This window comes from Vidua macroura, chromosome 1 (assembly GCF_024509145.1).
Source record: "Vidua macroura isolate BioBank_ID:100142 chromosome 1, ASM2450914v1, whole genome shotgun sequence".
Classification (NCBI taxonomy): domain Eukaryota; kingdom Metazoa; phylum Chordata; class Aves; order Passeriformes; family Viduidae; genus Vidua; species Vidua macroura.
The window spans coordinates 42,417,220-42,444,892 of NC_071571.1; the positions used below are offsets into that span (position 1 = coordinate 42,417,220).

General features: G+C 42.0%; 2 protein-coding genes across 3 annotated transcripts; both read right to left on the reverse strand.

Moving 5' to 3' along the window:
• Positions 1 to 837: 837 nt before the first annotated feature.
• RPL14 (ribosomal protein L14) lies at positions 838 to 5,099 on the reverse strand. The gene is made up of 6 exons (XM_053989683.1): positions 5,023 to 5,099; positions 4,226 to 4,327; positions 3,552 to 3,646; positions 2,035 to 2,134; positions 1,629 to 1,682; positions 838 to 1,087 (listed from the first exon to the last, which is right to left on the reverse strand). The coding sequence occupies exons 1-6, from the start codon at positions 5,023 to 5,025 to the stop codon at positions 914 to 916; spliced, it is 528 nt and encodes a 175-aa protein (XP_053845658.1). The 5' UTR covers positions 5,026 to 5,099; the 3' UTR covers positions 838 to 913.
• Positions 5,100 to 6,358: 1,259 nt separating this feature from the next.
• Positions 6,359 to 27,261, reverse strand: ENTPD3 (ectonucleoside triphosphate diphosphohydrolase 3). 2 transcript variants are annotated; one of them, XM_053996268.1, is made up of 11 exons: positions 27,166 to 27,261; positions 23,986 to 24,106; positions 19,081 to 19,198; positions 15,929 to 16,079; positions 14,999 to 15,158; positions 12,728 to 12,958; positions 11,996 to 12,268; positions 11,790 to 11,900; positions 11,130 to 11,267; positions 8,565 to 8,948; positions 6,522 to 6,606 (listed from the first exon to the last, which is right to left on the reverse strand). In XM_053996268.1, exons 2-10 carry the CDS (start codon positions 24,103 to 24,105, stop codon positions 8,715 to 8,717), a joined length of 1,536 nt encoding a protein of 511 aa, XP_053852243.1. In that variant the 5' UTR covers position 24,106; positions 27,166 to 27,261; the 3' UTR covers positions 6,522 to 6,606; positions 8,565 to 8,714. The 2 variants fall into 2 exon arrangements, with proteins under 2 accessions (XP_053852251.1, XP_053852243.1); XM_053996276.1 differs by lacking the exon at positions 8,565 to 8,948 and having other exon boundaries at positions 6,359 to 6,606.
• Between the last annotated feature and the right edge of the window lie 412 nt (positions 27,262 to 27,673).

Genomic DNA, 27,673 nt, shown 5'->3' on the forward strand with positions numbered 1-27,673 from the left:
TACCTCAGACTTAAAAGATTTCTCCAATCAATGTGAAGAAAATGTATCTCCTGCCAAGACACTACAGGAGGAAACAAAGGAAATTACATGGATGCTGACGCTGAGATTTGTAAACATTATTTTATAATGCAAAGTCTAAATTGAGCAGTTCAGTGTTTCAGATGAACTTATTTTTAGGTCATGCTCCCTTTTACTTGATGGTTGTGATGAAATAGTGGAAATTATATGCTTCACAGTTTAATGAATTGGAGTTAATCTCAGGTCTTGACCCAAACTCTTACCCTTCAACATTCCAAAAAGCAAGCATATTGAAATACTCAATTTTCATCTTGTTAGTACATCACAAATTGCTCTAACTGTTCTTACAGGGCAGCTATGGTGTTTGACATCTGAAGCATCCAAGTATTCCAGGTCACTACTTAAAAAATCGGGGGAAGTTTTTTAGAAAATAATTTAGTGTTTGAACAGCAATCTGTCGAGTCTTTCAAACACTGATATTCTTGTATTCTAACAAGAACACATCCTTTTAGCATATGCCTGAATTTATACAGACCTGTTAGTGTGATTATTTTTATGTATTTTGCACTCAAGACTGTTCAAGTAATATTGTACATTCCCAACCAATTCCAACAGCAGACTGCTTTTAAATTTCAGGATCTGACCTACTTCAAATAACTGGAAATACAATTATTTCAACTAGCAGTGGGTACAGAGTACTGGGCACAGCATGGCAAAAGCATTTCTGCATGTTCTTGGGGAATACTAGAATCCAACACTTAAGATGTTAAAAATGAGACAGACAACCACTCTTGGTCAGAAATAAAAACAAACGTATGATTAAAATTTAAATCAAATGTTTGTAATTTTAAAATTAGAACAAGGACACAGAGTTATACATAATGAGAAGTTCATTTTATTTCTGTGCCTTCTGTGCCTTGGGTGCTGGTGCCTTCTCTGGCTTCTTAGCCTTGGGTGCCTTCTCTGGCTTTTTGCCCTTTGGTGCCTTCTCTGGCTTCCCTGCCTTCTTGCCTTTTTTAGAAGCCATCCTCTGGAGCTTCTTCATTTCATGCTTGATGATTCTGTTTCTCTGTTAAAAAAAAAAAAAAAAAAAAAAAGAAAATGTTTACACTTTATCATAATGAAAAGAGCAAGAGTTCAAATATTGTGCCTTAATTAAAATTCTAAGCTTTCAGATTCTGCCTCTTTTCATTATCACCCTTTACCATGCATTATATTTGAAATGTCAAATTCCACTTAAAACTGTTCCAATCTACCAAGTGGACATTATCATTCTGGCTGGTAGCTCAGGCATCTCAATATTTCATGTGTAATGATTTTCATTAGAGGGTGAAATACTAACAGCAACCCATCCAGAATATTTGATTTTATCAGCAGGCAATTCCTTCCCCAGCTGTAACTTGGGAAGACTGACACATGGATTATACATGTTCAAGTCTGACCAACTACAGAAGAGAAAGTAGTGACATACAAAAAAGCATGGAAAATTCAAGGCATTTCACACCCATAACCCAAGCCAGCTGTGAAAGCAAGCTACGAACACCGGATGTGACTCTGAAGTGAAAGCTACAAGCATTAACCCCATGAAGAAGCAGCACTCAAACACTTACCATTTTCTTCGCTTTCATCACCTTGTAGCGGTCAAAGTCAGTCATTTTGGCTTTCTGTGTGAAAAGAATCAGTCATGAAACTCTGATATATACAAGTAGTAAAATTCAGCATTCCAAAGCATTCCTAAAGTAACTGATCATCTCCAAAAGAGGTTTAGCTGCACTTCTGGAACTAGCTCACAGTTTAAGGCCTTTGCACCATCCCAGGATGTAGTAAAAAGAGGATGTTATAGAAATAACTGAACAAAACCACATGCACTGTTAAAATACAAGAAGTTTAAACTGTTAAGTTAAAAACCTATGCCTTGTCTATCTTTAATCCTAACTTGCTATTGAAAATGTGCAGCCTTTAGACTGTACCTAATTTTACAAGCAGAAGCAGTACATATACTCCTCATCCAGTTACCTTTTCTCGAGCCTCAATCTTCTTTGCCCATCTTGTCGCTGACCATTTTTCATTTATATTTTCCTTCTCCCAGGCAAGTCGCACACACTTCTGACGAGCGCTGCATTGGAACAGTCACAAAATAATATTCACAGTCTTTACTAAAAAAAGGTTCTCCCTGATGCTGGCCTCCCAAATTTCATTCAAGGAAAGATTACTCTACATTACTTCAGACACCTTACTTCAAGTCAATGTTACATGCATCTCTGTGGCCTAATTAATGTTCTGTTGAGTAAGTGCTGTGCTAGAACTGACAGAATCACAGAATGGGTCAGGTTGGAAGGAACCATGGAAGGTCATCAAATCCAACGTCCCTGCTCAAGCAGAGCCATCCCAGAGCACATGGCACAGGATTGTGTCCAGGGGGTTCTTGAGTGTCTCCAGTGAGGGAGACTCCACCACCTTTCTAGGCAACCTGTTCGAGTGCTCAGTCACCTGAGCTCCAGGAGATCCACATCTCTCTTTGTCCTGAGGAGCCCAGAACTGGACACATCATTCCAGGTGTGGCCTCACCGGAGCAGGATCACCTCCCTCACCCTGCTGGCTGCACTCTTCCTAATGCCCCCAGGATACCGCTGACTCTCTTGGTCCCAAGGACACTGCTGGCTCAGGGACAGCTTGTTGTCCACCAGGACCCTCAGGTCCTTCTCTGCAGAGCTGCTTTCCAGCAAGTTGGCCTCAAGCCTGTACAGGTGCCCAGGATTATTGTCCCCCAGGTGCAGGACCCTGCACCTGCCCTTGCTGAACTTCCAAATGCTCATCTCTCCAACCTGTTGAGATCCTTTTGAATGGCAGCACAGCACTCTGGGATATCAACCACTCCTCCCAGCTTTGTGTCATCAATGAACTCGCTGAGGAGGCATCTGCCCCTTCATCCAAGTCACTGATGAGTAAGTTAAACAATACTGGGCCCAGTATTGAACCTTGGGGGACACCATAGGTGACAGGCCACCAACCAGACCCCATGCTATTGATCGTAGACCTCCAGGATCTGCTCCCAGTCCACCTCACTGTTAAAATGAGCAGCTGTTCCTAGCACTGCTATGGGATCAGAATCACTGCCCTTTTCTGATTCTGAATGACAGAAATTCACACATTAACCAAGCTAAAAGAACAGAATGAGTTCAGCCCCCTGCAGTTCCAGTGTAGTTCTGCAGGCAGGGAGCTTATCTAATGCCTGAAGGTGACTTAAGCAGTAGCAAAAGCAAAACTGCAGCAGCATTTGCATTGCTTTCCCCCACACCATCTACCACAGAACTACCTGTGAGATGCCTCGACTGCTGTGAGACTTCTTTTGCTCCTGAACAGCAGCTATAAGCCAACACTGGCAATGAAAACCTAAATATATTCAACTACAATATCACAGCGTGCCAAATTTTTGCTGTTTGAACCTTCTAGACTTAGCAAGGATCAGCCATCAAGCGACAGCATGGGTTTGTTTTTTTTTTTTACACAGGTCAAGAAAGATGCCAGCTCACCTGTGCGGGAACTTCAGGACAAAGTCAGTCAGCTGCATGCACTTGAAGGGCATGGCCTGCCTCCTGACACCACTGCAGGGGCCATCCACCAGTGCCTGAAAAAGGGAAACAAATGTGCGGGGTTTGCAGCAGTTTTCCCACTGCATTTGATTTAGACAGCTTCTTCCTAATAATGTAGGAACAGTATCTTGACAACACTGATCCAAAACTGAAACACGTATTATGCAGACAGAATTGGAGATTGTTAAATCCTGCCTGTACAACCCAAGCTTTACAGAACGAATTTTGAAGGCCTGCCTTTGAAAAAAAAACCAAACTGAATTATTAAAAAAAAAGTAGACAAAACTAGGATGTGCACAGGAAGAGTCCCCTGGCCCAAATATTCACTTTACACATACGTTAATGCCATTTCATTAGTAAGTGTTAGACTCCAACTGACATCCCTTGTCCACTTCTACAGCAAGGAAACACAGCAGGGAGGGGGATGTATCACTTGCTGGTGGGAAAAAGTGTGCTCCTAAAGATTTCAAATACAACAGCTGTTAAATCCTTTCTTTCTATGAATTACTTATTTGAAAACAGAATTTCTACTGAAGTCAATACACACAGCCCGAGCATACAAGCTTCTGTTAAGGCAGAAAGGAGGAAATACAGGGGCAGCACTCACAACTTACCCTATTTTGGTCAATAACATCCACGATGGCCACCAGTTTGCCAGCATGTGGCCCGAAGGAGATGAAGGCAACTCTGCCGATCTCCACGAAGCGCTTGAAGACCTGGGAGGGTAGGAATGGACAGAGTTAGGCGAGAACATACCCAAGGCCATCTTTAGATTCAAGGCTCTGAGAGCCTTTAAAAGAGCTCCCCTTAAAAATCACAGGATGGTTAGTGTTGGACAGAGACCTTAAAGATCACCTAGTCCCAACCCAGTCCCTGGCGTGGGCAGGGACATCTCCCACTTCACCAGGTTGCTCAGAGTCCATCCAAACAGGTATTTAAAACTTCCAGGGATGGGGCATCCACAATTTCTCTGGACAACCTGTTCCAGTACTTCAACACCCTCACAGTAAAGAATTTTTTCCTACTATCTAATCTAAACCCACTCTCTTTCGGTTTGAAGCCATTCCCCCCCGTCCCATCACCACATGCTCCTATAAACAGTCCTATACCCCATCCTTCCTCTAAGTTCCCTTCAGCTCCTCGAAAGCTTCCGAACTGCACGAAACCGCAACGTTTGAGCAAAAGGGCCACGGTCCCGCCGCGCTCCGAGCCCGGCCCTGCCCGAGCCCGCACAACACGCGGAGCGCGGCCCAGGCCTAGCGCGGGTGAGGCGGGCGCGGGCTCCCCGCCGCCGCCGCGGGTGCCGGCGCAGGGAGGAGCGGGCGGGAGCGCCGGGGCGGCAGGCGGGATGCGGCGGGAGCGCGGCGGGGCGGCGGAGCGGGGCGGCGGAGCGGGGCACGGCCGCACGTACCATGATGGCGGCGGCAGCAGAGAGGGCGGGGCGGCCCCGCCGGCGCCCGGAAGTCGCCTCGGCGCCGCCGCTGCGCGTGCGCGGGGCGGGGCGGCCGCGGGGACGCGCCCCGTAGCCGTGGCTGCGCCGCGCGCGTGCGCTGTGGCGCCCCGGCGGCCGTCCTTTCCCGTCCCTGTCCGTGTGCCTGTGCCCTGTCCCTGTGCCTGTGCCCTGTCCTTGTGCCGTCCGTCGGGCTGCACGGCGCAGGAGGTCCTCTCCAGAAGAATCAGTTCTTCTCTAGCCGCCTGCAGGTCCCGCCCTCCTCCATAGGCACTGCATTAAACTGTCCCTCTCTGGCGTCCTCCGCCGCCCAGCGTGAGCGCAGCCTGTGCTGCCACGTGTGGGATACGGCGAGACTCTTCAGTCAGAGCGCTCTCTGGTGTAAGGGCGTGTTCGCTTCGTGCCGCTTTCGGCTGCTGGAGTTACATTTCTTCACAGTGGCTTGTACGGAGCTGTGTTTTGGATTTGTGCTGAACACAGGGTTTATAACATGGAGATGTGTTTGTTGTTGCTGAGCCAAGGCCTTTTCTGCTTTCTGTACTGCCACACTGGCACGGAATTTGGGAATGTATTGGAGGTTGGGAAGAGACACAGCTGGGACAGGTGACCCAGACTGACCAAAGAGATGTTCCAGACCTCCATTTATAAAGTAGAGGAAGAAGGAGGAAGTGGGGGACATTTGGAGTGACAGCATTTGTGTCCCCAAGTCACCACTATGTATGATGGAGCTCTGCTCTCCTGGAGATGGCTGAACAGCAGCCTGCCCAAGAGGAACAATGAATTAATTATTTGTTTTTATTTATTTGTGTGTGCGGTTTTTACTTTCCCTATTAAACTGTCTTTATCTCAGCTCATGAGTTTTCCAGCTCTTACCCTTCCATTCTCACCCTGATCCTTCTGGTGGGCGAGTGAGCAAGCGGCTGCCTAGGGCTTGGTTCTGTCTGGGGTGATACGACCACAGTTTTCAAGCCTAATCAGCAGGAAAGGAGACCTTATCAGTGAATCAAGCAGCTTTTATGTATGTATATATATATGTAATATATTAAAAAAAAAAAAAAAAAGAGTGGCTTGCTTTTAACCATCAGGATTTTCTTGCTGAGAACATGGCATTCAGGAGATAGTAAGTCCTGTCCACTTCAGAACCTGGATCAGTTTTGCATCTTGCAAATTTCCACCCCCAGAACAGCATTTCTTCCCTCTCTATTAACAACAGATGTTCTACCAGCATGAAAATACTGGTAGAAGGGGTGCTACCCCCTAAGACATGCTAAAAATTAAAAGTACACTTGGCTTAACTTTTCACAATTTTATTAATCTTCATAAGCAGGCACTGAAGAGTGTAGAAAGATAAATAACCTCTGGTCTGTACACATTCCCAAGTGTTGTCAACTTCCCTGTCTCTCCCAGAGATCCTTTCAGTTCTAGACAGCAGGACAGGGATCTGGCCTGTTGGTCTGGTTCCAGTTCACACCTGGGGAGGAGTTGGCTGTGGTCACTGAAGCTGCTTGGCTGGAAGTTCAACACCCTCAGTTTTGCCATCTGAAACTGCCAGGAGAGGTACGACGGAGCAGGTGGGTATCCTGGTGACACTGAGGGAGACTGTATACATAAGGACAAGAGGGAACTACTAAAAAAGTAAAACAGGTGATTCACAGGGAGAATTTGAGTCTTTGAACAGATACTGGGCCTATCCGTGTACATCTGGAAGTCCAAATGTTTTTTGAACAAATTTACTTGTTCTTTAGCTGCCAGCTTTACAGAGACTAACTTCCAAGTGTGTTCCATTTGTGTAAAACCACATCTGAATGGCCCTGCCACTCACAAAGCAAATGTTTTGCTGGGCAAGTAAATATTCCAGAATACCATTTTCCACAGAAATTTGGCAACTAAAGAAAACATTTTAATGCTTTCATCCAACTGTCTGGGGTTTTTTTCACCCGTAACTGCAGTTACAAAACCATCACACAAAATATCTCATGCCAGCCTCTTTAATGTCCATGCACTCTGAAGTAAATTTTACACTTTATCAGATATAACTTTGATGCCACAGGGCTCTTCATCATCTTATAATACCTTTTACCTTATTGCTATTCCAGTAAGACTGAGAAGACTTAGCAGTATATCAATAGAGAAAGGACAAAGCCCTATTGATCCGCTTGAAAAATCACTTTTTTTCTTTTTTTTCATTTAAAAAGATATTTAGCTCCCTTCAAATCATCTGTCAGCCTATGAAAAAAAAAAAAAAAACACAAAAGAAAACAAAACTCCAACTCCACAACCAAACATAATTAAGAAAGTGACATAGAAACAAAAGACTGAAATGAAAAACATTATTTATGGGTAAAAATACTGGCCACTGTTTTCCTATCCATCCCCTAATCAATCCTGGGAATAGATGAAGCTGAGAGAGTCCTATGATTTAAGGGAGTGTGAGGTTTGGTGAAGAATGGCTGGGCTTTCAAGGCAGCCAGCTGTTTGCTGCGTGAAGGCAGCAGCACTTGCAGGAAAGCTCTGGAGTCAGAACATTTGGCAGAAGCATCTGCCAGGTGGATCCCAGCACTGCTGAAGGACAGTGGAGAGACTGACCAAGGCACTAGAGCCGTGACTGCAGCTCTAGCAATACGTTCCTGAATCCACACAGAAAAGATGTTTTGCTGGCCTGGAGACTGCCTCCTGTTCCTCTTGGCCTTGAAAGAAGGGCTTAACATGTTAATGGAATGTTCAGATCTGAGACTCCGTCCAGACAGCTGAAATAATACATACATGTCAAATCACTACGGACTGCCACTGTCTGAGACCGACAATATGTGGTAGGTCAGGGTTTCAGTATGAGAAGCTACAAAAACCATTTCTGTGGAAGTTAGAAAACAATATTGAAAACTCCAGTGTCTTCTGGGGGTAACTATAAGATATTTAAATTTAGGTTCAGTTACTAAAGTGTGAAAGCATTTTGTTCCACCTCCAAAGCAAATCTTATGTACCAGACCAGAGGCATTTTGGGGTCTCCATGGTACTAAAAGCTATAGGTCTGTTTAAGACAGGCTCAAAAGTCCGGAGTGCTGTTGACAGTTTATTATACCTCCTTGTGATGGGGATCAATCAACTTGGAACAGCAATAAAAACAATTCTATCACAGCTCTTCCTTTCAGTTCTTGTCATTTTGCAGTGCTTGTTCCAGTTTCAGAAATTAGATTACTGCAGGGATTTTAGTGTCAGCACTGCACACAAGGACAGCTACCATGTTCCCACCTCCCACAGCTGCTACTGGCTTGTTTAATTTTATCTTAAACAACTGCCACTGTGATCAAATCCATCACTACTTGAGCTCACCAGTTAGCACAGCGTTAATGAACAAAAAAAAATAATACATACCTGGCAGGAAAAGGCAAGCAATCCCTTATAAAGCAAAGTGACATATATGCCCACGTTTTCTCTGCTGCACACTGGACAAATTAGGTTTACAGAAACAATTACCAAAATATTTCAAAAGCACTTCAATTTACCATATCACAGATTCCTTTGTGCCTCTTCTCTATTTATGCTTCTGGTTCAGAAGTCATTTTTGCTGTCATTATTTTTAAAAAATGGGGGGCAAAATAAAGTCCTGCTTAGTAGCACTATAAAATTTTTGTTTTGTCTTCAGCCAAGTTCATTCATTCTGGAATAAATACGTGTTCAACATGAGGGATGTTCTTCCGGTGATGTGACACAATGCACAAGTAGACGAGGAAGAGGAGACACAGCAGTGCCGTAGCTGTGAGGAAGACGAGGAGCCCAGCAAACAGAGAAGGGTTCAGAGGTAGCTGGATCAGCTTGCCTTCTGCTGGAATCATGTTTGTGAGGCTTAACATGTAACCAAGTGACCACGCTATGCTGCTGTTGCCAACCTGAAATGAAGACAGAGGAGTCCTATTCCCATGGAATTTTCAAGCAAAGAGAATAGACTCCAAAAGCTCAACTGCTGTTAATGGCAACTGTCCTTTACATTAGCAAGGAGAAACCTTTAGTGGAATATACAAAGAAGATACAGAACCATTTTAAATTACCCTTTTTCTGTAGTTCTAGAGGATGGTAATAAAACTGTTCACTGGGCTAAAGAAGCAAGACACAGGTATTGGAGGGGTACAGAGATGTGTGGTGTATATGCAGACAGACAGTTATGCAATTTTCTGTGCGAGAAACACATTTTAAACAAACAAATAAAAAACCCCATGACTACTATGCCAATTGCTAAAATTAGCCCCTCACCTTAGCCAAATCCCAGGATGTCATTTGAGTTCAAGCAAACAAAAACAACCCACAAGGAGTCTCACCAACATGGACAAAGAGGAAGCAAGGATAAAGTCCCCAAAGAAGGAACTCTATTTATCATCTTTTGTTCCATGTTTGTTTCTGTGCCTGCAAATGAATCAAAACTAGGCTCTTCCGTTTAAAAAATAAACATAAATTAAAAACTACTTCAAAATGGATGAAACAACAGCCAAGGGAGTATGTTTGTATTTGCTCTATGGTTCTCCTGCTTTGCTGTCTTTCCCCACTTCTAGTTTAAACAACAGAGTTTACCAGTTTTCCACTGTCCTTTTCATTAAGTCATCGTCCTGGCACTTGATAAGGAAATGATCAAAAGGTAAAGTGTCTTCTGTCTTCCTCTCATCATGAGGTTTAAAACTTCTAATTTTTGCAAATCATGTAGCTCTGGATCTCACCCAGATCTTAGCATTAGGCCAAGGTCCTTTTCATTGGTTGTGTTCAGTAATTAAAAGGAAATATATACTCCTAGCATAGACAAAAAAACCACCCTCCAATCATAGTAAGATTGTGCTGTTATCTCTAGGGTAGCTTAGCTGATCAGCCAACATTAGATCTTACTATTTTAGTAGGGGCAGATCTAATAAAGAGGATATAGTCTTGCCTTTTGGAGTTTCATGATTACTCTAGTGTAAAATCTAGGTAACAAAGGTATTAATTTCAAATAAGCCTTCTGGGGTTTTCTTTTCCTCAGTATTGTTATAGTCTTGGCTAAATACAAGAAAATGTTGCTGTTTCTGGCTGCTTCTCTCTGCTGGGGACAATGCAATATATATTTAAATATCAAGACAAATCCACACCCCATCCCCCTACCCAGTGGAGATTAAGATCTCAAAGTAAACTCTATACTGTTTTTCTGGTGGAACAGCTCAACTTTGGACACTCCTCCAGAGCTACTAATGATTGTCCACCAGAGGTCAAAATAAGGCAAGAAAATGCTACTTGATTCCTCAGTGCACAAGTAATAGATATGACTGTTCAGAAAACATTGCTTTTGATTTCTCATTCACAGCTTGCCAGCATCCCCTGCATCTAAGGGGATTTAAGAATACACCATGAAGATCTACAACCTATTATTTTGTTGGCTTTGCATGCAAGTGCTGAAGCATTTCCAAACTATATGGACATCAGGAGACAGTCTGGGATAGGATTTTAGAGCAAGGCTTTGTATAGTAGCAAAGAGGAAAATAAATGCATCTATGACACAGATATTGTAAGCCTTCTCTCTCTTTCTCAAGGCAATACCCCATCAAAATACATTCTTATTCCAGAGAGACAGATTATGGCACAGACAGATGAGCTGGGTGAGGATGAAAATTGTCCTCGTTGCTTCATCACCACTCACTGACTCCAAACCACTTTGCCAGTTCCTCCAAGGCTCTGCCAGGAGACAGCAAAGCAGAGTTCTGCTCTCTAGCTCAGCAGGGTTAGCTCAAACTGACCTTGACCGTGAGGTGTTTTAGGCAGATCACTGCCTGGAGCAAAATACTGTGGAAATGTTTAAAACACAAGTGTTTGATCTTGGCTTAAAGCTCTTTAAACGAACCTATGTAGCATCTCCAAGCAATGCTGAGACCCCTGAAAAACAGGCTGAGATTGCTCTGAGGTTTGAAAAGTGGCTTTGTCTTATGCCAAACATTTGACAGTCATTTACCAAGGCTATTTGCAACCATTCTGTTTTTGCAGGCTGCTGCATCTTCTGTCTCCTCCTCAAGCTCATTGGATTAAAATGACAGTAATAGAAAATTATTATTACTCACCTCCTTTTGAAAATGTATCTGTGGCCAAGTTTCTGCATTGAAGTTGTAACCATGTACAAGCAAGTAATAAATGAAATTGGCTGAGAAACAGTAGGATCTAGCATATATTTCTTCAAATTTAGGCAGCATAAATGGGAGCTGAAAGCAAAAGGGTTTTTAAAAAAAAAAGTTAATTATAGAAAAAGCAAATGCTTTGGGTTTTGTAACTAAAGAATATTTGGATTCTAATTAGCAGTTAATTAGCAGTAACATTTTTCAGAAACACCAAGTAAAGGTGTAGACAACTAGATACAGGGATTCAGAAAGACTCTAAAAGTGACATAGCTTTTGTAGTAAACAATGAAAATAAACATAAAACTGCACATTGAAATCATAATATCCTCACAACAACTGAGGATGTTATGATTTCTAAAATTTCCATGTCATCTCTACAGTGTGGTTAGAACTTGAAATTTTGAAACCTATTCCAAGTGTTAAGAATGACAGAAATACTACATGGTTTGAAGCACAGTGGAAAAACAAATGCTGGGTTGATACAGACCTTTGAAAGGTTCTGAACACATAGCTGGTCCATATTATTTTTATATCCCTCTTTTAGAGGTTTAAAATGGAAAAGAAAAATCCCAACAACACCAAAAACCAACCAACCAACCCACTTACCTGTGCCCAGCTCTGTGAACAGAAAAACCACATACTTGAATTGAAGTCATCTAGGGAAAAGTGCCCAGATAAATTCAAAGCATTAGTTGTATAGTAGAATCCAGAGAAAGCCTACAGAAAAGGAGTGGGTAACAGTTTACTTTCAGAACTACAGAAATCAAGAGCAAGCAAGCTCAGAAAGAAGCACACTGTGTTTGCAAACCTACCACAAAATTCCCTTTAGCTTTTGGCTGATGTATTCCATTAAATGGACAGTCCTCTCTGTCTCTGCAAGCAGTGAAGTTAAACAATAAAGAAACCATCTCCTGGCACAGACCTGGGTCTCCTGTTCCATGGAATTTTACAAGCTGGTTTGGGTAGTAATTTGCTGGTCTCAGAGACTGTGTACAAAGGCTGCCAAAGAAGTCCTTCATTGTTAATGCTGTATTATAGTTTTGAGGGTAACAGGGATTATCCACATTGGCACTGGCGTTTGATTTCTGGGGGGAAAAGAATCAAACAAAAACAAACAAGAAAACCCAAACAATAAATACTAGTCAAAAGCAAGAAAGACCTAGTTTGGCATGAACTACAGGAATCTTTTTAAACTGCAGATACATATATTTTTCTGTTCATTGACATGACTGGTCAGCACAACACTGCTGATCACTATAATTCATAGGAACTCCTTTCTCCAGAAGTCATTGGCAAGATCAGCAAAATATTTACAAGGCCTTTTTGTCAAATGGCTCTCACTAATTTTTAACAAATACACTCACTGATTTTTAACAAAGTTCTTTGTATGAAACCTAAGAGTGTTTGGCCACAACAAAGCACAACTGAGCTTTTACTGGGGTCTCCAGACTCCAGCAAAGGGAAGATAATACAAGCCTAAAGACCCTGTTCAGACAATTACTGAACACTTGCAAGAGCAACGTAGCAAAGGGTCTTAAACAGACCTGGAACAGCAATGCTAAAAGCCTTTTCTCAGCTTCATCTCTCCCATAGCACTGGTAGCTGTGAGTGTAGACATTGTAGTTGTAACCATACAACTTCACTTGCAAGGTGCTGTTGAAGTGCTCCTCAGGGTCCTCGGGGATAAATGAAATTTGAGTGGAAGCTCCTCCGAGGTCCAGTGCACCCATAGTCTCTTTTCTGTAAGGATGGACCCATGTCCTCCAAAGGTTTCTCTACATGTAAAATTAAAAACAAGGCAAATTAGAAATGTCATCTGTTTGTTCTCCCCTCAAGCTTTTCTACTCTTTACTTTTTGAAACTTTCCCCCTCTTCTTTGTCCTCCACTCTTTCAAAAAAAAAAAAAGTAACTATGGGGAAAATGTGCAGATGTTTTTATGTAAGAGGGATGTACTTTCAAAGAGTGAAATGATCTTGAAAGATGGGAGAATGAATGCAGCATAGTGTTCCACTCAATAGGACAGCACAATGACCAAAGCATACAACTAGCCAGAGCAATGTCTATCCTAGAATGTAGGGAATTGCAGTTCAGATACCCAGGAGAACTTGAACAAATCTGGACGGAAATGGTATCAAGATTTACTTATTTCAAGGAAAGAAGAAATATTAAAGGAATACTAAGAGATCACAGAGATAGAGAGTGAAAATAGTGTGAAAAATGCAAAATAGTCAGACTTTGACTCCATCAAAGTCAAAAGAACAAGGACCCTTAATCTGCAGATCTCCTCCACTGAAACTGCAGTCTGATCCATTCAGATGGCATTTTTCCCTTTACCCAAAATATTCCCCAAATTCTGTATTTGATCTACATAGTCACAGTGCCAAATACAGATTTCCCATGATTATCTGTGTCAATATTTACCCAATGAGCATGATGAGATGAATGTACACACAAGAAGGGAAACAATGGGGTTTATGGGCTAGCAAATACGCTCACAATAAAATTCTACAGTGAAAAACTCCCATAAACAATCCCTCACAGAATTTGACTGTGAGCCCGCTGTCACAAGAAAGGTCAGAATTTCTCTCTTCTACTAGTGATATTACACACATATTCCTTCACAGAACTCTCTAGGCTAAGCCGGTTTCACAGCATCTTGCAGTCCATTTTTATGAATTTGCCAAATGGAATTTGATTTTTGGATTATTAAAATTTATGTGGTAGAAGACCAACACCACCTTGAAGACCATGATGCCATTTTTGTTGCATGAAATGCATACAATGAGAAAAACTCCTACAGAATGGGTGATTTCAATACTTGTTTTCTTAACATTGCAAGTCACCAACACATTCAACCATGAGCTATCACTCACAGCACCAACAAGTAATTCCTTCCTATTTAATGGCCATGATCTGATAGGAACCATTCAGTCAGGACAGCTAGCAATATTCAGCAGTACTGGTTGAAATTAATTTCATTTCTGGTAAGGCAATCTGGCAGAAGTGCTGTCGATGCTGAGGGCAGCACAGTCCTGCCGTGAATGCAGATGAGTCATTGCAGATCGTCTTGGTACATCTTTTACTCTGAATGAAATCACACTGAATACCTGTACCTAAAAAGGGATCTTCCAACACATCTGACTCCCTCTCTGCTCTGAGGCTCCTGCCTGGCCCTATTCCAAGTTTGGGAACAGCATGAGTGTGTTTATATTGGTATCACTTGGTCTGCACAGGACAGTTGGTGTCACCCACTGCTCATAGCCTGCAGCTTTTCAGCAGTCTTGAAAGGAGCTGTGTATGAATGATTTCTGGCTCAGCTGAGGCATATTTGACCACCTTCAGTGCTTCAAACAGTCTTGTCTGCTTAAGACAAGTGAGCCAACACTGCCAAACAATTTGGAGACCCCTAAGCCAGGCAGCTCCTTCACCAGCAGGGCAGCAGGCTCAGCAAACAAGCAGAAGAAAAGAGCTTTAGTTGGCACCACTGTCAAAACAATCAACACCTGTCACACTAAACATACCAATGCATTTAAGAGCAATCTAACCTTTTGGTTTTAGGTAAGACACCCAATGCCATTTAGAGAAGAGCTCTTTTTTTGTGGATCAACAATTTTACCTTTGCCATATCCCATTCCCATAACAACATATTCTTTGATTTATGTTTGCCCTATTACTGCCACAAAAAGACCCTGTTAGAGACTTCAGGGGGAAACAGAAGTTGCAACGATAACACTTTAACAGGCATGTCCTCTCAAACTTCTCATATATAAGAGAGCAACAGTGAAAAGAAAATCATGCAGTTTTTTCCACACACCTCTAAGAAATTGCCCATTAAATAGTTGGCTGTTATCCATCCATACACCCCTTCCTCTGGCCCAGTTATGATCTGCGCACCCCTAAATTCAAAAGGTTGTGCTCTGAAGTAGCTTTGAATGCTTGCAAGGACTTCATTGGCTGCCGATTCATTTTGCAACCTAAGCAATTCACAAAACATGAGACACTGAGCATCTGGAAAGGCAATTTCATGTTTATTGTTCACTGACTAGCAATTCAAGAAAACTCCTACAATCACCTAAATGAAATAGACATTATTTCCCTAAAGGGGAAGCTTATGAGAGGGAACCAGTATCCAGCATTTTTTCAGCAAGTAACTCCCTCAGTGTGTACCAACTTCACTCTTTATCATGCAAGTTCATGGGTGGTTTTTTTTGTTGGTTTTTTTTTCTCCTTATATATACACTTTTATTCTTAATGAACTGAGTGTTTATATGACACCTTCTGGTTAAAACAGTCCTGGAATCTCTCTTCCAGCTCTGTTTAGCCACAGAACAAATATAATAAAGCCAGTTTGTGCCAGGGCTAGAGCCACAGACAGACCCCAAAAGCTGCATCACATCAGATCACATCCACACTCAGAATGCAGTGTCTAGCTTCAATCTGCCTTTGCTGCCCATGGACATGCACAAACATTATCTGTTTACATAACATTGCATTTTATAACAGATGAGAAAATTAAACTCCAAAATAAAGCAAGTTTCTTTGCAATACAGCATAACAGAGGGGTTTTATGCAGACATGCTTTCCCTCTCAAAAAGGTTTATTAAATGAAATTGGCTGGGCTCCATGTCCTTTTGAGATGGCCAATTTCCAGTGGGTAAAAATGCATCCAGTACATTTTTCATGTTCTGTTTTCACAGACTGCTCTGCTAGTATGCATACAGAGTAGTTCAAGTTTCTGCCATACCTCAGCAGTCTCATGCCAGCTGTAGCCCCCAGATAAACAGAAGTGTTTTTATGCAGATGAACCGGTATTCTCTCCTTCACTTTATTCAGACAGTCATCAAGAGGCTTGGCAAGAGCTCCGGGGTTACTCTTATAGCTGGATATACCAGGGCCTAAAAGAGAACAAGGAGATAGATTTCATTCTGCTTTGCCAACTACAAATTAGCCCAATAAATAAACAGGTGTTAAGAGAAAGACATTTCCCCCTTACTCCCCCACCATAATTGCAAACAAGGGTAGGATGGCTGAAAACTAGGAGTGCTTATGGAATAAACAATGTGGTCTCTGTGCATTTCAAGACGCACAGAAATGGCTCTTGAATTCATAGAGGTATAAGTCTGCTCTAGTGCATGAACTAGTAAACAGCTTTCCAGATTTCCAAAGCCTTCAAAGAGCAGGAATGAGAGTTACACCATGCTGCATAAGGCATAGCTATTTGAACAATGAACACTCCAAAGACCATCAGGATCTTGACTTGTTCAGGCTCAACTTGAGTGTAAATAAAACATTCCTTACTAAAATTCCCTAGCTGAGGAAGTTGCATGGAGAAAAACTGCAAGAATTCCATCTGCCTCTGTAACAGCCATTTATTGCACAACCTGGTCCCAAGCTAAGCAAAAGGTGGCTCTTAGCCACCTTTCTTAATTCTTGATTTAATTTCTTGGTTGAAATGAGAAATCATTTATGTTCAGTCACATTGCATTGATAGAAACAGAAGAAAAAATATGTAAGCCTTTACAGACTCCACACTCCAGAACTCCTTTTTTTGACTGTGTGAATTTAAACATAAACATTACCATGTCATCATTAGATGTTCACAGCCCTGGTTTTGAAGTAAGACTTTCTGAAAGTCTTAAGTCTAGCACAAACAGGCCTGAAACTGGAAGGAAAGCTGCTACCAGAGGAAAACAGAGCAGCAACATCCTCAGCAGCTGCCATTGCCTCATGTTGCTTTGGTGGCTGCAACTTCCCATCTTCCAGTGTTCAGACAGAGCAGGTCACAAGACAATGACCATTTTCTTCTGGACAACTGCCTGCTTTGCCAATGCTTAGAGCCTTACCAGGACAGATTAACTGCACTATAAAGTAAGGATTTTGATTTGGGGCTGGTTCCTATACACAAGGGCAGAGGTACTTAATAAAGGCAGAAATGAAGTCATAAAACCACCAGAAAAATCACAGAGTAGTTGGTCACTTGAACTTCTAGTTCAGAAGGTATGTGAAAATCTGTCTTTTATTATGCCCAGAGCTATCCCCCAGTTTAAGTGCTTAAGACTATGGTTAGAGGGTCACTAAAGAAACACTGACAGATGTACTCACCACCATCACCCACAGCTTAGCTGGGGACATCTCCCAGGAACCAGCCCTCTGTCTCCTCCAGTGCAGAGTTATCCAAGACTAGAAGACTGAACCCTGGTGATTTTGTATGCTCAGGGATTGGGAGTACTTGGCTGATCGTAGCTAAGGACATGAACCTGGAGAGTTCACAGCAATTTGGACTCCTCTGTTTTGCAATTTATTTGTATTCCCCGGAGGTAAAACAAAATCTAAACCAATTCAAAAAAATTCACAAGGCACTGCTCTTTTGTTTTGGTTTTTTGTTTGTGTTTTTTTTTTGGTTTTTTGTTGTTGTTGTTTTGTTGGGGTTTTTTTTGGTGGGTTGTTTTTTTTTTTTTTTGAGAAGAATAATGCAGTTTCTCTGTGTATTTTTCCCAAACCACAGTTCCTACAGGCAAACATTCCTAATGAGTCAAGACACAACTCAGAGTGTACCCCTCCCCTGAGCAGGCTGGCCACCATTCCAGCAGTTTGTAAGGACATTTCATCATTAGAGACATGACAGTGCATTACTTCTGTTCATGTTACACTTGCTTTCCTTTCCTTGTTCTAGAATTGCTGAGAATGTTCACACAAACATTTAACATTGAAGATAGAAATGCTGGTGCTGTTAAGAAACCATTGCCTTCTACTGCCTGCTACTCATGGGCCTCTGTGGCTACATCTCCAGCATCTATTTCCAGACACAAAGAGGGATGCAGACTTTGCAAGATCATGACTGAGAGAGAAGGAAAATACTCTCTTTGAACACTACAGTTATTATCAGTGAACAAAAAACCTGATTTCCTTCCCCTGCCTGGCCATCTGTCTTCACAAAATGCGTGGCATTTCCCTAACTTTGAAAGCTGAGTCAGATGTCACTGAATTTGACTAAGAGTTTCTATGAAGGAATCCACAAACACCTAACCATACTGAAGTGTGATCAGAAGTCAGCCTAGTCTGTCTGTCTGTCTGTGAGGAATCAATTCAAAACCTCAGACAAAAGACAGGGCAGGTAGCCAGTGGTACCTGTGGGACATCTTCTAGCTGTGCACAGGTCTTCCTGAGACAGAGGCCACACCTACATATTTGATAAAACAATGACATCCTGTCAGAAATAGTCCTGCCAATTTAGCTATTTTACTCAATATTACTCAGTTTACTACTAGTTCTGTAGCGTGGAGAAGCTTAATTAACAACTAGCACCTAACAAGAGCTAGATTGCCATTATTCTAAAACTCTTTTTATTCCAAAACTCTTTTTATTCCAAGCTATTTTAAAATATATATATATAATGCTTTTATTCTGAAAGAAACACAAGGACTGAACATTTACAGGTTCTGACTGTCTTCAGATTGAATTCTGTCTGCACCAATCATGCACTGCCATGGAGTAAATCAAATTTTGCTACAATTTCCTTTCTCTGGTGCAATGATTAGAGCACCTTACTGTATCAGGAAGAAAATAACTAATGCTGACAGATACAGACATAGTCTTGACAGTCTTCCCTCTGCAGCAGTGAAAAGCGAAAAAGGGAAGGGAAGGGAAGGGAAGGGAAGGGAAGGGAAGGGAAGGGAAGGGAAGGGAAGGGAAGGGAAGGGAAGGGAAGGGAAGGGAAGGGAAGGGAAGGGAAGGGAAGGGAAGGGAAGGGAAGGGAAGGGAAGGGAAGGGAAGGGAAGGGAAGGGAAGGGAAGGGAAGGGAAGGGAAGGGAAGGGAAGGGAAGGGAAGGGAAGGGAAGGGAAATAAACAGTACAAGCAAAGCTAAAACCAGCTAAGGAACTTTCCTTTGAGCTCACCTTTCACATTGCACTTGAAGGTTTGGCTCACTACTCCCGTGTTGTTTTCTTTTTCCGCTGGCCACTCATAGACATAGACTGTAGTCCGAGAGGATCCAGCATCAACGACTATTCCATACTGGGGATTAAGAAAGAATACATTAGATGAAGAAACAAACAATGACAGCTTAAATACCCATGTGCAGCTGCACTTCACTGCACCACCAGACATTTAGAAAATGCATGCACAGTGTATTATTTACAAGAGAGATTAATTTGAGTGTTAGGCGCTTAGGCATGAATCCAAGCACAGAATGAATCTGGCTGCAAACCAAGGAACATACTACATATCTTCAATAATTAATTTGGTGGGGATGGAGAATGCTCATCCCCTTCCAGTATCAGGTTCAAAACCCACAGTGACAAATAGATAACACTGTGTTAAGGCCTGATTTTGGAACAGGTTCATTTTCCTTTTTCCCAGTCCATTCCCTGAATACAGAAGGGTTTGATATCTAAGCACAGGCTTTAGATTCAAGGATGCACAAGGGATCCATACAGCTATGAGCAAAGAGGTTAAGTACCTAACAGTCGACAGTATGAATGATGTAACAAGTCTGGTTCTTTCCTAATTGCCCCATAAACCTCTCCCTTGGAGTGGTTTACTCCACCTGAGAGTTTGCCTCTGAGAACAGGCTGTGCCAGAGTATGAGACAACACAGAGAGAAAGAGAATCAATGTTACCCCATGATTATTTATAAAATAAATAAGAGAGATTTAAATTACTTGCCTCAGGTCCCTTGGACTCTGGGATTAAAGCATAGGTTTCTCCATCCCACCCCACTGCTCACCAGACCAGTCTTTCCCCCTTTCCCATATTTTATGGCAGGAGAAAACTGTAGTAACTGGGAAGGCAATCTCATAAAGGGAACCAAATGCAATTTTGGTATCCTCTTAATGATCCCTGCAAGTATGTCTAGTTCTTCCAAAGTCACTTAATTGGTAGGAGTCACACAGTATAAGGTTCATTTTTCTGTCTGCTTTTTTCTTTTGAAACAGACAGATGCCGAGGAGCCTGACAGTACTGAAAAATGAGAGCCTCCATCTGTCTGCAAAGCAGTAAGAGCCCCTGTAGCAGGCTGATAAATTTCATCCCACTGCCTCCCTGGGGGACCAAAAAGTCCAACTGGGAAGGATCACTGCCTCAGGTGGCAAACCATTCAGCTTCCACACCTGATTATTCCCAGCTTCTACTGTAATCCTAAAAACTCCTGGCCCCCAAAAAATACCAGCAATACCAGTCCAGTCTGTTTTACAGAGGATTGTTAGATAATGAAAATTTCATTTATAGTTAAACAGACAATATTTACCCTGATACACTAAAAGATTAAAGCCTCCACAGATACTATCAAACTACAGAGATACTATCAAACTACATCATCAGGTTCTGTTTCAGTAACTACTTTGGCAAAGATAATTTGAGTCTATTTCCTCTCCTTGGAAGATGGGCACCCTGGAGGTACATAATACAGTAATTGTCAATCTGCTTAAGGACTACTAATTAAATCTAGTCTCAGCTTAAAGTGCCAAACATAAGTTTTTAACTTGGTTACTTTTAGAGCTAACTATGCCCAAGGAGAGCTGGAAGATAATGGAAGTATTTTTACCTCAGTTAACTGTGGGCTTTTTGAGCCACTTCCTCCTTCCCCTGTATTTCCCAGCCTCCTTCTAGAAGCAAGAGATTTCCTTCCCAAAGAGTAGTGGATACTTACAGTGAGTACACTTATCTGAATCAACGTGTGATTGAAAATTTTTTACATTTTCTTTCTCCCCTCCTCCTCCTCCTCTATGTTTCCTATACAGCCTCTTCCTTCCTTAAAAGAGATGCTCATTTTTTAAAAGGTCTCTTGGGCCCATTTCAAGGTGACTTGTAAAGTTCCTCAGAACTTGTGTGAGTTCACTGTGTGCAAACTGGCCCATGCAGCCTCAAAAAGTGGTGATCAGTGACAACTGTGCCACATGTTAGGACCAAGATTAATCTTTAATTAAAAAAACAGAAATCACACAAGATGCTGAATCTTAAGAAGGTGAGAGAATTCTACAAGCCTTGTCTTAGCAGGCTGCCGAAGACAAACTGGCTGGATTAAAATTTTCTAGGGATGTTAGATTTCTGTCCAAGTTGCACGTTGGATCACCTTTGGCTGCTCTTTAAGGGCAAGCAATGCCTTCCTGCTTTGAAATGCACTGTGAGAGCATTGGCAAACCCTTATCCCAGGCTAGCAACTATTAAATAGAACTACTTTTTCTCCCTCCTTTCCTTCCTCCCTCAACGGTCTCACTGGGTATTTCCATCATCTCAAAGGCCTGGTGATTCCCTAATATCCAAGTACTGCACCATCAAATCTATGGACTAGATTAGTCGGACAAGACAGGGAGACAGCATTAACCCAGAAAAGCTTCAGAGTTCTGTTTTCTAGTCCAGAAGAAAAAAGAAAGAAGAAAGGGGGAAACAAAGTTACTTGAAGGAAAATGTTTATTATGGAAATATGGCTTTGTAGGTACATCCTGAGGAGAATTAATGCCAACAGATAAGCAAGCACAAGCCCCAGGATCAATCACCTTTTCAGCCTGAGTATCATTCCAATAGGAGGATGTAGAGATGCACAAACCCTTAAAGCAGGCACAGTTAATGATGGATCACCTACCTTCCAATCACTTTGGAAACTGCCAAGAGAAGCTAACAAGCTAAGCCTGTTACAGGGAAGATGGAGGTCACAAGAGTGGAACATGCTAGATGCATACTTCAATTCAGCTACATAGGTTTGAACAATTTTCAATCAAGTACAACAGCCACAAACAATGCAAAACACTTCTTAAGAGCCAAAAGAGAAATTAAAAATGTATGTATTGAAAATTGTAGCACTTCAAGGGGCAAATTAAAGAAATACAATAATGAAGTGGGTTTTTTTCTCTAGGGCTCACAAAACAGCAACAGACAGACAGTTTGGGTGGGTTTATTTTGACTGCTATAAAGGCTTATCTCATTCAGTGCTATCATTGTTTGCAATTGCAGACTTCTCAGCTGAGGATGTTTATGTTTTCTTCATCACACTTCTCACTTCATGGTGAGTATCAGTGAGTCACGAGTTCTTTCAGTGCCCCAGTCTCATGCAATGGGCAGGCCCTTCCTTCACTAATCACTGGCTCAGTCTTCAGATAATCCAGCCATCAAGAATCCAAAACATTCAATTTTGCAATAACAGTTTAAAACACCAGTGGCATAGCATATAATTTATCTCTTGTGCCACAGTGGATGCTCTCAACATACATCTTGGGAAAGAGCTTTTATGCCACATATGCCACAGGTAACACAAAGAGTAGTAACAGAAGAACAAGGCCATTTACAAAAAAAAAAAAAAAAATCTGCTTTCATCATGTTGTTGCCGTAATTAATTTTACTCAACCATTAAGTTCAGGACACTGTCATTTCTAGGCTCCATCATATCAGCTAGCTACTGGATGGCTTCTCTGGCTTACCAAGGTCCTCCTTCTACCTGTGAATTTCTTGTAAATGTAAATTACTCACTGAGGACAGCTCAGTGTCTCAGGAATCAAACTCAGGGTCCTCCATATCACTTGCATTAGCAGGCTTACAGCCCAAACTCAAATCCAAAGCCAAGGCACACCCAGTAGAGGAAACAGCAGCCTTCCTACAGAAGCTGACGTGAAGCTGCTGTGATTCAGTAAGCTAACCTCCCCACTTAAACTAGCTCCAGATAGTCCAGGTGGTTCAAATGCTTCCTCAAAAAGTAAGGTAAACAGTTTTATCATTCTGGTTGTGAAACTGAATTAATGACAAACACAAAAGGTGTGTAGGCTGTCTTTTAGCTAGTGGCTTCAGCCTTGTCCTGGCTTCAGCTGGGACACATGTCAATCCAGTCCTGCTTTGCATGAAAATTGGTGGGATGTGAGGCTGCTGCAAGCAGCCATTTGGGGTTCAACAGAGCACATACTTGAGGCACTGTGGCCCCAGCACACACCCCCTGCCACACCACACAAACACATAAAATGGGTATCAGAATTATGGTTTTATCCCATTGTCTGACTCTCACACCACCAAATGATTCAGACTGAGCCAAAGGTGTTTATAATCCCATGAAGTGCAAGGAGGCATTAGCCTATCGTTATCAGTGTGTGAACTATCCAGTTAAAAACACCTGCAGATAGAAAGGTAGAAGGGACTTCAAAGAAAAACCTAACAAGAGGATCATGGGAAAAAAAGCAGAACTCTACATGCTAGGCTTCTTAGAAGGGTATTTTCTACAGCTTTTGCTCAGTTGTGTACATCTCGCATTGAAGAACCTGCAAACATGTTCCACAGCAGAAGGCAAAGCCTGATCTTCAGAGTATTTCAGTTTGTCTTTTGCAGTTTGGTCTGCTCCCCTTAAAGAAGTTAGTGTGATTCTGTTAATATCCAGCAAGTCCCAACACGTGGTAAAGGATCAAGTACATACATAGAGCCCAAATGCTTTTGAGACACAGGAACAATTTGCAAAGATGTCAGCATAAACTTCCCAGCTGTGCTTTGGGGCAGAATTTAAACTCTGGGTATTTCCCACTTCAACATTATTTTAAAATTACTTCCAATCTCTGGCAAAATTAAAAAAAAAAATTTAAAAAAATAAGACATTGTGTGATAGCCACCACAAAGAGGGAATCAAGAAATAAATACTTTTCCTGCTTTGCTGGACCCATGACCAATTCTCTTTTTCTCTCAGCTTCAGTTTTCCCATGATGATATGATTAAACATTAATTTATGGCTGTAAGCTCATTTGAATCACTCCATTAAAATGAGTTTTACAAGGCATATTATTAAATATCAGTTGAAAACATTGTTCTCCTTCCTGAGGTTGCCTAAGACTTACCTTAAGCCCTGGGGAGAGGATCTGTTGCTGATTTATCTGAATCACTGCAATAGCAATAACAAGGACTATGCTTAGAAGAAGGAACACTTGGGCAACAACACTCAGGGTTCTCGTGGGCATCCTGAAACGACAAAGGGAATTTGAAAGGATTTGGTGATTCTGTCTTAAAGCCTGAAGCCCTGATTCACTTGAAACTCATAAAATCTAACTTCATCAACTGGATCACCTACTGGAAATTCCATCTCCTCCTCAAGAACTGCCTGGTGTTTTGCAACCACTAACTTTTTATTGTGTGGAAGGGCCATGTCTGTATTGTCATGCGAACGATGCCAGATTTCACCCTCAGCCTGCCCATATTCCAGTATTCCACGTGGTGCCTATGTGTAGGTGCCTGCTCCCCACCTCGCACGCCTGAGGAAAGGTGGGCTGTGGGCAGCAGGCCGGGGCTGGTGCTCACTCAGCGCTCCCCTGGGCTCCTGCAACACAGACACAACCATGGCCAGGCACACACCTGAGCAGGGCTGCTCCACTGAGTGCAGCTGGATGTTTCTGCCAGAGGTGCAAGGCCTGTGTATACAAGAGATGCAGGCTTCTTCAGCAAGAAAAAAATTAAAAATAAATTAAAAAGGAGGTTTTAAGAACATTAACATAGGCATCTACTAACAGCTGATGAAATGCGTGTGTGCGTGCGTATTCCTATTATTATCACTCTGCACTGCTCATACAATATAAAAGATACACTTTAACTCAGACATTTTGCAATGAAAAGTTACTAAGTCTAAGTAAATCTATCACAGGTATGTTGGACAAACCCAAAGGTGGCATGAAACATGCATACTAACAATTAGGCTATTTATACGTTCATATCCTCTAGAAAAGTTTTCTAGAATTCAAATGTGGTTTAGGTTTCCCAGAACTTCCGCTCATCCTTTTCCATTTCCCTGACCAGACATCTCTTAACCCCAAGAGATCGTTCAGTACCTCAGAACACTGACAATCCACATATCAAAATCCTTATGCTCCCCACGGGTTGAGGAGGAAAGAGGCAACTTTAGGGATATGGCAAGCTTAGAAGTGTCAGAGGAACACAACAAGGAGAACTTGCCTGCTTTTGTTATTCCAGAAATCATTGGTTTTGGCACAGAAAAATCAACATAGCCTGGCGTGATCTATCCTGAGTCACATCTCCTAATTCTTTCATACTGATTGCTGAACATACCAGTGGCTGCTCAGGACTGCCCTTCTATTTCAGCAATCACCAGTGCCAACCTGTGCTGAGGACAGGAGCTTAAAGGTGGTCTCCAGTCCATGGCCAGAGCACTCTAGGTCAGCCCCATTGTACCTGCAACACACGGTCTTGTCCTTAGCTCCAGTCAGAGCCCAAGGGCTAAGGGAGAAAGCAGAAAGAATGCTTCTCATACAGCTTCCCTTTTCTAAACCCCATGGGCTCTGCAGCCTGGGTACCCATGGTCCAACATCTGTGTTCACATTCAAAGGAGAAGAAAGAAATTTGTTTTGTTCTGGGATTAGCTTCACACTGAGCTTTGCCTATGGCTACTGCTTTCCTTCTTTGTCTTGCTATTTCTGTCGTGAAAACTATTTCAAATTGACTTTTGGAAACTCTTTGGACACATCTTACTTCCAAAACATTATTTTTTACATTCATTAACTCCCTTTTCTAAATCCATGTGGGCTCTTTGTTTACTGCCTATCTACTCTTCCAATATGTTTTCTTAGCTTGGTAATAGCTTTATCATCTTAATTATCAGTCAGTTTAAAGAGAAAATTACCAGCTACATTGGTGATCTATTTACTTCTCTTCATTGCTTCAGTATCCTGAGGCATTGAAACATCATGTACACAGTGCACAAATGATAAAATGAAATCTTTATTTTACTATTACAAAATATGTTAATACCTATACTGTAACCTGCAGGACATACTAATAAGAAGTATTTTAATGTCAGGACATACTAATTAGAAGTATTTATACAGATCAATTCCTTTTTGAAAGGAGAGAGCGGATTCTTAACTACACATTTATCAATAACCATCTGGATAAAATACTTTAGGGGGACAAAATGTCATTAGCTTTCAGTTGTACATGGATATATCTATATAATATTATAAAGTGACTGAAAGAGAGCTATCTGCTCACAACCTAGTATATACCAGTCACTCCTGGATCAAAGCACTGGTGGTTCAGTACTGGGAAAAAAAAGTCATCATCAAAGAAAAAATGTGCAGGGCAAACGACTCTTTGAAAAACCAAAGCATTACTAAAAAACAAAGCAATAATGACTATTAGACTCTTAACACTTAAGTTTTGAATGATTAAATATTTTCTGCTCCCATTTCTGGAAAATGGAAATCTTGGTTTGTTGAATTTCCCATGTGCTTCCCTGGTACTGGGATTTCTCTTCATCAAAGGTGATTTTTCTCTTTTCAAAAATCTTTTTTGAGAGGGAGCATGTAAGGTAAGGGCAGATCACTTGAGATATTCCTCATACAATCTTGTCCCATCGGCAATCAGGACAATTTCATCAGAAATAATCTGCAAATCCTGATTTACACAACAGCCTCTGTATCAAAAGGGCACCTTACACTCCGTGACCCCTTGAAGTCATCACACAGCTGACGCCTTTGCTGCCTTGCCACATAACTGGATCAGAAGCATGAGGCTGTGTTTACCTGTGGCTACACTCAGATCTAAGTGTCACACACTAGGCAATACAGTCACATCTGCCCATTCAGTGAAATCTGTAGAGATACCAGAGAGCAGTTCACTCACTCCACAGTTTAAACAGAGTTGTAAGGTGAGGAACTCTTGCTATCATTGTGCACTTGTTGGCAAAAAGACAAATAAAAGGTGTTAACTGAGTATCAAAACCCATTGCCTTCCATTATTAAAACATCATCATCCTGAAGCAAGAAACAGCATAAATACATATTTTCCACACCCAGTTAATTACGCTGGGCCACACATGAGCACAGCAGAAGGATCACTTTCTTCACCTTACCTGCAAGCAAAAAGAATTCCTGCCTGCAAAGGAAAACACACTCTACTTCTTTATGCCAACATTTTAACTGAGTTAAATGCACATCAGTAAAAATCACTGTGCTGAAATTCCGTTTTCCAAGTAACTTGAAACACCAAACCCACTTCTTTTAGGTACTGACCTGTTTGTTCATAGGGTGGGTAAGCATGCACCTTTCTTTACGCTGTAACCTGAGAGATGCAAACACGTTACCATTTATTTCAGACGAGGTCGACAGGTGAATGTTTTAAGTGCTGTGGGGGAAAAAAAAAGCAAAATCAACCCCCCAAAAAAATCCCAAACAAACAAAAACCCCCCCACAAAACAGATCCCATAGCACTAAAACACCAACAACCACAGCACTTTAAACCCTATGGTGAAAACCTGCGAGGAGGTTTCACACGCCTCCCTTCGGAGGAGAAATTAAGTAAAAACAAGCACATGGACACAAAATTACGGGTGAAGCTTTTCCTCATCTCACTGCCGTCCCGGATGAGAAAGCTTCACACGATGAGTGTGATTTGCGAGAAAACACCAAACCATCCCTCCAAAATACCGTGGGAGAGACAGAGCGACACCCCCGCCGCGTCGCCGGGGCGGCAGCCGCCCTTCCCCTCACCTCAGCCCGCCCCGGTCCGGGGATCCCGGCC

What these genes read in the sequence shown, in the direction of transcription:
- RPL14 (XM_053989683.1), bottom strand. An exon ending in AGATTGAGGCTCGAGAAAAG is followed by an intron (nt 1,683 to 2,034) that starts GTAACTGGATGA and finishes CTTTTCACACAG; the next exon opens with AAAGCCAAAATGACTGACTT. An exon ending in TGATGAAAGCGAAGAAAATG is followed by an intron (nt 1,088 to 1,628) that starts GTAAGTGTTTGA and finishes TTTTTTTAACAG; the next exon opens with AGAAACAGAATCATCAAGCA.
- ENTPD3 (XM_053996268.1), bottom strand. Translation starts at nt 24,105, where the DNA reads ATGCCCACGAGAACCCTGAGTGTTGTTGCCCAAGTGTTCCTTCTTCTA. An exon ending in CTTCAAGTGCAATGTGAAAG is followed by an intron (nt 16,080 to 19,080) that starts GTGAGCTCAAAG and finishes GTTCTCTTTTAG; the next exon opens with GCCCTGGTATATCCAGCTAT. An exon ending in AGATACATTTTCAAAAGGAG is followed by an intron (nt 8,949 to 11,129) that starts GTGAGTAATAAT and finishes TCTTCATTTCAG; the next exon opens with GTTGGCAACAGCAGCATAGC.